Genomic DNA, 13,769 nt, shown 5'->3' with positions numbered 1-13,769 from the left:
TTATACTCTTGATTTTGAAGCCCTAAAAAAGTAAATTAAATCGTATTATGAACATGTAATCGTGTTAAATTTTCTTAATAAAAAGCTTTGTCATTCATTATAGTTCTATTTGATTTGAAAAGATTAATTGCAATTTTGAGTGGGGAGATATTTGATTTTCTATTAAATTAAAAAAAAAATGAAATGGCCGTAGCTATTTTATTTCACAATAAAATAAAAAAATAAGTGGACACAGTACTCACATCACCAAAACCAACAAATCCAAAATGAACTACCAAGCGGTAGCGCTCGCTTTCATGGCGGCAATTTGCACGTCGACGGTAATCGACGACGAAAACCTCATCCCTCCTCGCCGCGAACTTTACGATAACGGAAGAATCTTCGATATCACTCACAGGTATCACCCGGACATGCCAGAGTTTGAATCTAAAAACGGTATCGGTCAATTCCTGTGGCTTCCAAAGAGCATGAAAAACGGTTCCATCGCTAATAACTCTGAAATGAAACTTCCGGCTCATACCGGAACTCATGTTGATGCACCTGGCCACGTCTACGATCACTACTTCGATGCTGGATTTGATGTTGATTCACTCGACTTGCACGTCCTCAATGGTTGCATCTTCTTTTCTATTCTTCTTTTTATTTACTTGCTTTTGTTTTATTGGTTAGGGTTTATTAAGCTTGTTTTGTTTATGTGATGAATTTTTGCAGGTCCTGCTCTTTTAGTTGATGTTCCAAGAAATAGTAATATAACTGGTATGCATAATCTAGCTTGTGAATTTTTTTTATGTTTAATTTTGGTTTCATAAATAACTTAATTCAATGTGCTTATCATATAGAAATGCGGATGTATAAGTTATTTTGTTAGTTATTTCTATAACAAAAGTTACTATAAATTGCCAATTTGTATTCATATATACTGTAACCTGTTTTTAAAGACTATCTTGAAAAACTTATACAAATAATCTGAAACCACTTAATGAGCTTGTCATAAGTTGTTTGTATAAGCTCTTTCTTAGACTTCGTTTGGAATTTGGATTGATGAAATGGGATGAAATAGAATTAAATTTCATTGTTTGGATTAGATAAAATTGAATGGAGTGAGGTATCGATTCCATTCCATCACTTTCCAACATATTTTTTCCTCTCCAATTTGTGTGTAAGGAAGAACTTGCTTTATTCCGTTTTAAAATATCCAAATGATGGAATTGACTCTCCATTCTGCCTCGCACCATTTCCATTCCGCACCGTTCATTTTATGATATCCAAAGTTAGTTTAAGAGTCTCACAAGTTGGTTGTATCAATTGATAACGATTGATAAAATTAAATAAGTCAATACAAACATGTTCGAAGTGTACACCATAGTCCGGAGGCAACTTTTGAAGAATTTGCCTATTTTAATCTAATTTTCTGATAAACTGCTAAATTTCAGTGTTTCTTTCTGCTTAAAATTAAATGGTTTCTTATTCTATTTTGGAAAAGCTCTGGACTATGTTTTCTACTTCTATTTTTTCATTGTTCTTAGCAATTGTTGATCAAATGGAAAATATGTATTTCTTTTCCAGCTGAAGTTCTGAAGTCATTAAATATCCCCAGGGGTGTAAAGCGTGTACTCTTCCGAACATTAAATACCGACAGGTAATGTGTGTAATAGTACATGTTAAATGATCGGTACTATTGTAGGAAGTATCAGAACATTTTATTTACACTACAAACCAATTTAAACTGCAGCGCTGATAGTTACAACAAATTTAATAAATTTGAAGTAAGCATCCATGAAATACAATCAGCAAAGTTCCCGAAGTTACAAAATTTGTGTTTGTCTCAACTACTTTTGACTCTTCTGTTCATTTCAATTCCTGTATGCTAAACTTAGTGTAGCTTATTGTATTCTTATTCATTGTACTGGTATAATTGGCCATGACCCCATTGTCCATGATCAATAGCCCATTAAAATGGGGGTGGATGTTAAGAAAGAGAAACACTTAGTTATGATATATGGGTTTTTATGACCACTGTTTAAATACATTGATAATCCACTTATATGGTTGATGAGTTCTTGAAATTATTTCATAATGTTTTAACTTAGCTCATTTGAAGCCAGATCAGAAACTAAAGCTTTTTGAACTTTCAGGCGGCTTATGTTTCAGAAGGAATTTGACTCAAACTATGTGGGGTTCACTGTAGATGGAGCAAAATGGCTAGTGGAAAACACCGATATCAAACTTGTTGGTAGGCATAAATTGATGTTATGTATTTCGACTACATTTGTCATTATTTGGCCAGGTCTAGTTTTGCACTTGTAAATTGCTTCACTTTAAGTTGTTTTTCTTGACTCTGACTTCATAGGTGTTTCATACATATCATGCAATATTTATTAGATGAAGATGTATTAGGCTCTATAGTCAATATCAGTCACAGTGGGCGCTATAGCTGCGCATAAGTGTTTCGTTAAATCCTGCTGCGTTGCACTTGTGAGCAATAGCTGTAGTGACTACTACAGGGGAGCTCTTGTAAAAATTCAAATATGTCCCCAACTTTTAGATATTCCCTTTTTATTTGTGTTGACTTTTTGGTTACTTACTTTATATTGGGTTTGAATATTGGTAATTATGAACTTCGATTTTTAGCCTGTATATATGGTATAAAGATATTCTAATATCTTTAATTTTGTGTATTCTGTTATTTTTGAGACTTTATATATGGTATAAAACTTTGGGAGTTGGCCGCCACGCTCTGCTATCCGCCTTTGACTACATAGATATTAAAATATTTTTTTTGCTCTGCAATGAATGAGTTGAATAGCCAGAATTTTATTTTTGTTGATGCATATAGGGCAACATTTTCATTTACTTGTGTGAGCAACTAGTGTTCTGAATTAATTTGACCTCATCTTTATGTTAGCTCTATTGCATTATTTATTTGCAACTTAGAACATAGAATTGCTATTAGTTTGTTGAATAAAACTGTAGAAGAGTCTTTCTTAATCTTAAAAGGTGACTAAATGTTTCACCGTTTATTTTTTTACTGGTATTCAATATAATAATGGCAAGTGAAGTAGATTTATAAGATCACTCTGCACCTTGAACTCCCTCTCTCCCTTTTTACCAGACCACTGTAATGTACTACTTTTTACATCTTCATATTGTATGTTTAGCTGAGAAATGTTACACCCTAATTCATTTCTATTTCAGTTCTTATTTTTTTTTTGCTCAATTTGTTGCCTGACATATATCTCTGTAATGTCATGTAGGTATTGACTACCTATCTGTTGCTTCTTATGATTACTTGATTCCATCCCACCTTGTGTTTTTAAAAGACAGGGTAAGAAAAAGAGTCTTTTATTTCTGAGAATTTGTGTTTTTTTTATTAGAGAATAGAGAATACTATTATATTTTATTCTTCAACAATAATTAGTATAAATAAGGAAATTACAACTTCATATTGAAAAGGAATATTTTAGGTGAATATTCTAGAAAAACAAAATTTTAAGAGAGTATTATTATAATAAAAAGAACTAAATATAAAAAAGAAATAAATAGGGAAATTTCATGGTTACTCTAACACCCCTCTCAAGTTGGTGCATAAATATTATTTATCATGCCCAACTTGCCTATAAAATGCTCAAATGTGAGTCTAGTCAAACTTTTGATAAGGATATCTGCAGTTTGTTGACTTGAAGTTACAAATGGTAGCCATATGAGACCGACATCTAATTTCTCTTTTATAAAGTGATGGTCTATCTCAATGTGCTTGGTCCAGTCATGTTCAACTAGATGATGAGCTATGCTGATGACGACTTTACTATTAGAGTATAATTTCAGCAGAAGTTCAATCTTAACTTTCAATTCTTCTAAAACTCTATGGATCCACAGTTCTTCACAAATACCTTGAGCCATAACTCTAAATTCAGTCTGTGGATCCACAGTCCTTCACAAATACTTTAAGCCATAACTCTAAATTTGGTCTCTGCACTACTTCTTGCTACCACTCCTTGTTTATTACTTCTCCAAGATAAAAGATTATCCCAAGGTACAATATTCAGAGGTTGATCTTCGATCCATTATTGATCTTGCCCAATCAACATCCATGAATATAGACATTTTCTTTCATTAGTCATTTAAAAAAAATAAGCCTTTCCTGGATTAGCTTTCAGATACCTCAGGATTTTGTATATAGCCTCAAGATGTTCCTCAAAATAAGAATGTAAAAATTGACATACCGAAGGAAATTTATGGTCTAGTATGAGAAATAAATTGGTTTACCAACCAATCTTTTATACATTAAGGTGTCCATACGAGCTTCTCTTTCTTCCAAAGTTTTGCATTAGGTTCCACGGATGTATTTGCTGGTCTACAACCACTCATTCTAGTTTCTTTCAGTCAGGAGATCCAAAATATATTTATGTTGGGAAATGACATTTCTCTTCTTTGATCGGGCAACCTCCATACCAAGAAAGTATCTCAAGGACCCTAAGTCCTTGATTTCAAAGTTGGCAGCTGGTTTCTCTTTTACTCTAGCCATTTCATCTATATCATCTTCGATAAGAACAATATCATCAATATAGACTATAAGTGCAGTAAATTTTCCATTGTGGGAGAACTTTATGGACAATGTTTGATCAGCCTGACCTTGAACGTATCCTTGTTTTTTCATGAATTGGGTGAAGTTTTCAAACTAAACTCAACGACTATTTTAGCCCATACAAGGACTTCTCCGGTTTGCATACATTAGATCCAAAATTATTTTCAAAACTAGGAGGTATATCCATATATACTTCTTCGTCCAGAACACTATTGAGAAATGTATTCTTAATCTCTAATTGATATAGAGGTCAGTCTAAATTAGCAACAAGAGATAAGAGAATTCTTACGGTGTTCAACTTTGCAACTGGAGCGAATCTCTCTGAGTAATCTATCCCATACCTTTGAGTGAAACTTTTAGCAACCAATTGGAATTTATATATTTCATTTGACTCATCTAAATTGTATTTTGCGGTAAACACCCATTTGCATCTCACGGTCTTCTTACCATTTGGTAGTGTCATAACATTCCAAGTCTTGTTCTTTTCAAGTGCTCCCATCTCCTTACGTACAACTTCCCTCTTAGGAATTTTTAGAGCATCCTATATACTTTTTGGAATTTCAACACTATACAATTGTGAGGTAAAAGCAGATAATGATGAAACAGATTTTAATAGGAAATAAAATTGAACAGAGGATATTAAATGCAAGACCTGGTTGATTTTCTAATAGCTATTGGTTCATCAATATCAGGATAGATGATACGACTATCAAACATTGAAATAGATTTATCTTTCTTTTTCTTAAGAGACTCATCATTCCCCAACTCAGATTCATGGTAGTGTTGGGATGTGAAACTCATCACTCTGTTTGTGATTTTTCTCACAAAGACCTTCCTTTCCAAATCTTATTCTCCGCTTCGAATGTATTTTCTACAAGTGTTTCGTCATTATATGGCATTTCTATTAGTTCATTATCACCATCTTTAATAATCTCATTAGTGTTTTCATGAGAAAATGTAGGGCCATATTTACCAAGTTTCTCACTTATAACAGGAGTAGGTTCAGTAGGTGAATCATGACTATTTGTTGTTGGTGCCATAGAAGTCTCCGAATTTTGTGATATTGGGAAAGATGAATTAAAATTTTATATGTCAATTTGAAATGAGTCTTCTTTAAAGACATCCAGTTAATTAAATATGAAGCAGTTAAAACAATTTCTTATTTGATAAAAAGTAAAACACAAGCTAGTTCTAATAAATATTTATTTTTTCTTTGAGCAACTCCGTTTTGCGGGGGATATTAGGAGATAGACTTTGATGCATTATCCCATTTTTACTTATATCCCATTTTTACTTATCCCATTTTTACTGGAAAAATCATCCAAATTTGTGTTGAAGTACTTTTTGCCATTATCACTTTTAAAAACTTGAATATTTGTTTGAAATTGATTTTGCGCCATGTTAAAAAAATCCTTAAAAGCCTTACAAACATCAGAATTTTCCTTTAACAAGTATAACCAACTTACTCTTGAATTGCCATCTATAAATGTAATGAACTGTTTTTTGAGAGAAAGTACACTCATTCGTTACGCTCCAAACATCGATATGAATAAAAAAAAAAGATTTTGAAGGAATATAAGATTGGATACGAAAATGAGAACATGTTTTGCAAATTCACGAGCTCACACTTAAATAGCGATAAATTCTTATTAATAAATAATTTTGGAAACATGTGTTTAAATAACGGAAACTAGAATGACCTAATCGTAAATGTCAAAAAATACCGTTGTCATCATTATTTAAAGCAAAAAAAGATTCAAAACTAGAACTTATTCATTTGGAAGGTCGTAGCTATTCATCTCCAAAATCAAAGTAATATAGTCTTCTACTCTATGTAGCATTGTCAATCATCTTCTCCGAATTCAAATCATAAAAGACACATGAGTATGAGTTAACTTGCTGACTGATATCTGTTAAGATAATAGAAAGAGAGAGAATGAACTGATTTGTATTTCATTCCTATTAAAATAGAAAACAATCAGTAACTATATATAGCTGGAATAGTTTGTTATCACAGAGAGGACAACTCACTGTCAAATTTACAGCTGTGCCCTAACAAACTAATACACACGATAAGAGAATAAAACAAACTGTAGAGTATTCTATTCTAATAGTCCCCCTTAGAATCAGAGGGTGTTTTCAGTAACTCCCTTTTACTAAAAACTCTTAGCTTGTCTCTTAGAGGCAGAAATTTGTCAGCAGAGAGAGATTTGGTTAGTGCATCTGCCCATTGATCTTGAGCAGGAACATGAACCACAGTCAATCTCTTGCTGATGACCTTTTCTCTGAGGAAGAAAATATCTAATTCCATATGTTTTGTTCTGTTATGAAGCACAGGGTTGTGAGCTAGAGTAACAGTGCTTAGATTATCACATAGGATCTTAGGAATCTGAAAAGTGCAGTGTAATTCAGTGAGCAGAGATTGAACCCACAACATCTCAGAGGCAAGCTGGGCCATGCTCCTGTACTCTGCTTCAGCACTTGATCTAGCCACAAGTTGTTGCTTCTTTGACCACCAAGAAATCAGATTTGGCCCAAGAAACACACAAGCTCCTGAGGTTGATCTCCTGTCATCAGGATCTGCAGCCCAGTCTGCATCACAAAAACCTAAGAGAGAAAGAGGCTGCTGTTTAGGTGCAGGTTGAATGAGAAGGCCATAGTGAAGTGTCCCACTGAGATACCTCAGTATTCTCTTGACATCTTTCCAGTGATCCTCCAAAGGGTTGGACAAAAATTGGCACACCTTGTTAACAGCAAAAGACAGTTCAGGCCTGGTCAAGGTTGCATACTGCAATGCTCCAACAATAGATCTAAACAAGGTGGGATCAGCAACAGTATCTGACCCAAACTTAGAAGTTTGCTGCTAGATACCATAGGTGTAGGCATAACACTAGCTGTAGTCATATTCACTCTAGCAAGCAAGTCACTCACATACTTGGTTTGAGACAAAATGATAGAACCATTAGGCAGATGGGAGACTTCAATCCCTAAAAAATAATCCAACTTACCAAGATCTTTTAGAGCAAAATAGAGTTGAGACTCTAATAAGTTGAGCAATATAGGAAGTGGAATTCCCTGTGATGATGATATCATTAACATAGACTAGGACCATGATGATGAGGCTGCTGGTGTGAAGATAGAACAGACTTGGATCACACTTGCTAGGTTGCAGTCCATAATGCAGAAGGGAACCCTTGAGTCTGTCAAACCAGGCTCCCACGAGCCTGCTTTAGACCATATAAAGCCTTGTTCAGCTTGCAAACCAAGGACTTGTCAGTAGACTCAAAACCAGGAGGTTGTATCATATACACCTCTTCTTCAAGAAGCCCATTAAGGAATGCGTTATTAACATCAATTTGCTGCATTTGCCAGTTATTTGTGACTGCAAGGGTTAGCACAAGTCTGATGGTAACAGGTTTCACTACTGGAGAAAAGGTTTCTGAGAAATCACTTCCAGCCTGTTGGTGAAAACCTTTGGCAACAAGCCTTGCCTTGTATTTGAGAGTGGTACCATTAGGGTTTTCTTTTACACGAAAAACCCATTTGCAGCCTATGGGTTTCTTGGATTCAGATGGAGGCACCAAAGACCAAGTCTGATATTTCAAAAGGGCCTGATATTCATCTTGCATAGCCTGAAACCAGTGAGGAGTAGCCAAAGCCTGCTTGATTGAGGTAGGTTCCATATGAGTTAAGAGCAAGGTAGGATTGACTCTAGGCTGAAAAATGCCATTTTTGGCACGAGTTAGCATAGGATGAATGTTGAGAGGATGAATGGGAGGAATAGGGACAAAATTAAGGGAAGAAGTAGTGTCAGGAGAGTTTGAAGAAGGGGAAATGGTGCTGGCCTCAGCCAGATAAGAGAATGCAGAATGATGCATGGGAGAAGAAGGAGAGCCTGCATTAGAAACAATAGGAGATATAGGCTGAGTTGAAATGGAAGAGGGGGGGTTTTCAGCAATGTGGGACTTAGCAGTAGAAGAAGATGGCTGAGAGGAAGCAGTGGGGGAAACATGCTGCAGTGGAGGAATATTAAAAGTAGGTATAGGAGGAGAAGCAGAAGGAAACCAAGAGGCAGAAGTGGTGGAAGTAACAGGAGTAGAGGAACTAGGAAAGAGCTCAGGATAGGGAAATCTAGCTTTATGGAACTGAACATCTTTAGAAATATAGATGTGTCCATCAGCTGAAAGGCATTTATAGCCTTTGTGAACAGAAGAGTACCCTAGGAAAATGCATTCCTGAGATCTAAAGGAAAGTTTGTGAGAGGTATAGGGTCTAAGGAAAGGAAAACAGGCACATCCAAAGGCTCTAAGGGAAGAGTAGTCAGGAGATTTGTTCATTAAGATGGAATAAGGAGATTTATTTTGAAGTGAAGCACTAGGTAACCTATTGATAAGGTAGGCAGCAATGACAAATGAATGATCCCAATACTTGAAAGGAAGTTTAGAATGAGCAAGGAGAGCAAGTCCTGTTTCAACTATATGACGATGTTTCCTTTCCACTATGCCATTTTGATGGTGAGTGTAGGACAAGAGAACCTATGAGTAATACCTAAGGGAGCAAGAAATTTGGTGAGAGGCTTGAACTCACCACCTCCATCACTTTGGATACCTTTGATTTTACAGTTGAACTGAAGTTCAACCATAGACTTAAAATGAATGAATTGAGTGAGGGTGTCAGATTTTAGTTTTAAAGGGAAAACCCAAACAAATCTTGAGAAGGCATCAACACAGGTCAGAAAATAAGAGTAACCCTCTGAGGAGACCATGGGTGCAGGGCCCCAAAGGTCACACACAACAAGTTCAAAGGGACAAGTGAATGTGGTATTGGACAGTGTGGATGGCAGACTGTGAGACTTGCCTAAACAGTAGGCAAAAGACAGATCAGTGGGAGGCTTTTGAGGGATAGGAATTTGACAAAGTTTTAGAACTTCAAGAAGTGCATGGTGATGAGGGTGACCAAGCCTAGTATGCCATAATGCATATTTGCTACTAGATATATGAGCAGAATTATGCATGGCTGAAGTAGAGTAGGAATTAGGAGCAGTAGATAAATGCACAGCAGGAGAGGAATGAAAAATAGAGGTAGAAGCAATTTCATTACTGTGAAAATCATCATTCCAATAGGATAGACAGTTGCTAGAAGCAACAGGATTACAATGAGAACTAAACTTAGAACAAAAATTAGAACTAGGAGGCTTAGAACTAATAGACTTGGACACAAAGGCAATGGGCTTGGCAAATTTGTAGAGTCCATCAACTCCAACAGTGCCATGAAGAAGAATTTCAGAAGAATCCTGCGATTTTACAACACAAAATTGAGGATGGAATTCAAAATAGACACGATTATCCTGAGCAAATTTGCTGACACTGATAAGATTTTTAGTTATGTGAGGAACAAGAAGAAGATTATGCAAGATTAACGAGGAGTTAGAGTGATTAGAAGAAGGAAAACTCATGGAACCTACAGAATCAATAAACAAACCTTGACCATTCCCCATGAACACTTGTTCAGTTCCAGGCAGTGAAGATGCATCAGACAAATTTTAAATCTCAGGCGTGACATGGTGCGAAGCACCTGAATCCGGATACCACCATTGGTTGTTAAAGCTGGGATCAGAACCTGCTAAGAAAGCTTGAGGTTGAGGTTGCCTCGGTGGTGTAGGTCTTGGTGCAGGAGCATAACCAAAGGCAGAAGGAGGATATGGTGAGCGTGGCATCATCATGAAAGGATTGAAGGGAGTTCTTGGTGAAGGATAGGACGGAGCACCTGAAGATGAGTATCTATGATAGCATATAGATGCTTCATGGCCAGGTTTGTGGCAGATTTGACAAGAAACTTTACCAGATCTACCACCTCCACGTCCAAATCTTCCACCGCCACGGCCAGATCGACCACCACGGGATCCATAACCATTACTGTCAGCGTTGGCGTTAACATGACTAGTACTAACCGGAAAATTGGAGGCAGTATCCACACCAGAAGCTTCAGTCGAGAACGATTGAGATGAGAACGACGGTGGTGTGTTTGAGCAAGATTCACCGAAATAGGTTCAGTAACCACAACTTTACGATTCTTCTCCAGACGCGATTCATGAGCAAGGAGACTCGATTCAAGCTCTTCTATCGTACTGAGATCCTCTTTGCTGTTCATCGCAGCAACAATAGGATCATACTCTTCAGGAAGAGCATCGAGAACTATTTCGATGAGATTTCGCTGAGGAACAAGATCACCAATGGATACCAGAGATTCACTGATGTCACGAACACGAATCATGAATTCAGTTATCGTGCGCGAACCTTTGGTGAGATTGCGAAGTTCCGATCGGAGTTGACGCGCTTGGTAGTGAGCAAGGTGTGAAGTAACGTTGAACTTCAGACCACACTTGCCATGAGTACGTGCAATCAACCAGTTTCGGAAGAATGGAATCAGAGATTGTAGAGAGGAGCCAGGTGCAGATGAGCGCATCTTGCTGTTCCCAGTCAAGATACGAAGGATTCGCACCACCGGTGACCGGATCTGCTCCGGGAAGAAGCGCGGAGGAACAAGCGGCGTCGTCACAAATCGTTGCAGTTTGTGACCGCGAATCACACCTTCAATCTGCTGTTTCCATTGCTTGAAGTTTTTCTCATCAAGCTTGACAGAGATGAGATGCGAAAGTTTGATGTGAGGAGAGAGAAAACCGCCCTCAAAATTGAAGGGAGAAGCCATGGGAGCACGGGAAAGAAAGGCTCAAGATACCATGTTAAGATAATAGAAAGAGAGAGAATGAACTGATTTGTATTTCATTCCTATTAAAATAGAAAACAATCAGTAGCTATATATAGCTGGAATAGTTTGTTATCACATAGAGGACAACTCACTATCAAACTTACAGCTGTGCCCTAACAAACTAATACACACGATAAGAGAATAAAACAAACTGTAGAGTATTCTATTCTAATAATATCAAGACTACAAGAAAGATTTGGGACATGAAGGACATATGTGAGTGTTAAACTTGGAGACAACATAACATAGCCTTTACCTGCAATAACTGAAAAAGAGCCACCTGCGAATTTTATCTTATTATTACGTGCAACAGGGACTATATGAAGAAAAAAATGTAGATTAATCGGTCATATGATCAATAGCCCCTGAATCTACTATACAGGTATGATTGAGACTGACACTAAAAAATGTACCTTTTTGAGTTATGAAGCCCGAATGAGTTGACTCGAGAAATTTTAAAAGTTTGTCTATTTGTTCCGAAGTGAATGACAACTGGGTTGAGGAAGACTTCTGCCCTTGATCATAATTATTAACTTGAAATGCACGACCCTCATTATCACTTTTCTTCTTCCAGTCGTTTCTACTATCACCACAATCGTCAACCTCAAATACCTCTCCATCAAAACTCTTGAGAGTAATCTTTTTTGTTGAAGCCATGACTGATGATTGAAATTCGATTTGGATAATTTTTGAAGAATGAAAGCCCTAATCCCAATTTGTTTGTTTTCTCGAGTTAGAAAACTGTGAGTATTCCCACTAATTAGGCAATACTGTTACATTTTATTCTTGAGCTTACAACTTCATATAAAAAAGAATATTTTAGAAGAACAAAATTCTAGAGAATATTATTACAGTAAAAAGGACTAAGTATAGAAAAGAGATAAATAGGGGAATTATATGGCTACTTACTCCCAACAGTTTTATTTTTAGTTAGCTGATTATTCCCTACCCTTATTAAGGTAAAAGGAATCACATTTCAAGGCCATTAGGGTTAACCTATGTTATTTTCCCATAAATTTGGGATTTTTCTTTGTTAATCTGGCTAAGTAATTGTCGATGTCGGCGTCATTCATTTTGATGGGTCCAATGTTCCATACACAAATGGGAGCTTCAGTTTTCATCCGTTGTGTGTATTTGTTTTCAATCTACATCATTTGGTGTTTCCACCAATAGAGTTAGTGTGTGTTTGGATTCACAATAGAGATAGCTAAAAGTGATTTTAGACACATAAAATTGATTTTTGACATATTTGGGTGAATTCACAATAGAGGTGTATGTGTTTGGATTCACAATAGAGATAGCTAAAAGTGATTTTAGACACATCAAATTGATTTTGACATATTTGGATAGATGATTTTGTTTGAAATTGATTTTGTCTTCAATTGATTCTATCGAAGTTAGGACTTGTAGCTTTTGACTCTAAATTTGATTTTTACACATGTTTATTGTTCGACTTGCTAATGTATCCGAACATAAACCGCTTTACATTAAACTCACGTTTAACTACAATCTATTTTACAAAATCAATTTCGTTTATATTCAATTTTTGTTACCGTGAAAGTTGTTGAAACTGATTGACAACTCGTTGATGTTTTATTTGCTGGAGTCTTGACTTTACATCAATCTCAATGTTTGGGTGATTTGATGTCTGTTCTACTGATAAAATATTAAACTTGATTGTTTGAAAGATATTTTGTAACTAGTTGGTACACAGGTGAGGTTTTAAATGAGATTGATAGTGATTTCTTATGTTCCTATATGTATAACAGAAGATTGAATATGCTTAATTTATACTTGAATAAGTACAATAATCAACATGGCATGAACTAACTACTCCAAATACTTCAGGAAATCATTCTTGTTGAAAGCCTGAAACTTGATGATGTCCCAGCAGGATTATACTCAGTCCACTGCTTACCTCTTAGGTTGGCTGGTGCTGAGGGATCACCAATACGATGCATTCTAATCAAGTACTAAGGTATGTATGATTTTGAGGTGCACGATCTTGGGTTTCCTGTTAAATTTTTTATTTTAAAATTTCTGGTCTAACAAGAGTATGTGCTATGTATTCCATATTGTTCCTGCATTGAATTCTACCAAAAGAGTTTAATTCTTTTCGCTGAATTAATATCTAAAACACAATTTGAAATTGATGCAGGAGGAAGTGCTGTCTCAAATGCAATGGTAAGAGGGGATCATCAATGATGTATGTATGTTTAGAGCAAGAGGTAGAGAGATGCATCAGTCTAATAGCTTTTCTTTAATATAGTTTGCCAGCTACTTTGAACCAAATAAATTGTCGCAGTGGCGTCTTTATGGAGGTAGATAGTAACATTACTGTTCTTCATCTTTAGTAGCATATGTTTCCATTACACTTATTAAAAACATCAAATATAGATAAACACTCGAATATGTT

At 36.0% G+C, this 13,769-nt stretch overlaps 1 protein-coding gene across 1 annotated transcript; it reads left to right on the top strand.

Annotated features, from left to right (window-relative positions):
• Window positions 1-210: 210 nt before the first annotated feature.
• LOC127114512 (cyclase-like protein 2) lies at window positions 211-13,765 on the top strand. Its single transcript, XM_051046602.1, has 7 exons — window positions 211-612; window positions 712-756; window positions 1,567-1,639; window positions 2,136-2,233; window positions 3,255-3,325; window positions 13,202-13,331; window positions 13,512-13,765. The coding sequence occupies exons 1-6, from the start codon at window positions 267-269 to the stop codon at window positions 13,328-13,330; spliced, it is 762 nt and encodes a 253-aa protein (XP_050902559.1). The 5' UTR covers window positions 211-266; the 3' UTR covers window position 13,331; window positions 13,512-13,765.
• The last annotated feature ends 4 nt before the right edge of the window (window positions 13,766-13,769 follow it).

This window comes from Lathyrus oleraceus, unplaced genomic scaffold (genome assembly GCF_024323335.1).
Source record: "Lathyrus oleraceus cultivar Zhongwan6 unplaced genomic scaffold, CAAS_Psat_ZW6_1.0 chrUn0533, whole genome shotgun sequence".
In the NCBI taxonomy this organism is placed as follows: domain Eukaryota; kingdom Viridiplantae; phylum Streptophyta; class Magnoliopsida; order Fabales; family Fabaceae; genus Lathyrus; species Lathyrus oleraceus.
The sequence above is the reverse complement of the archived record's forward strand: the minus strand, read 5'-3'. Positions and strand labels throughout refer to the sequence as shown.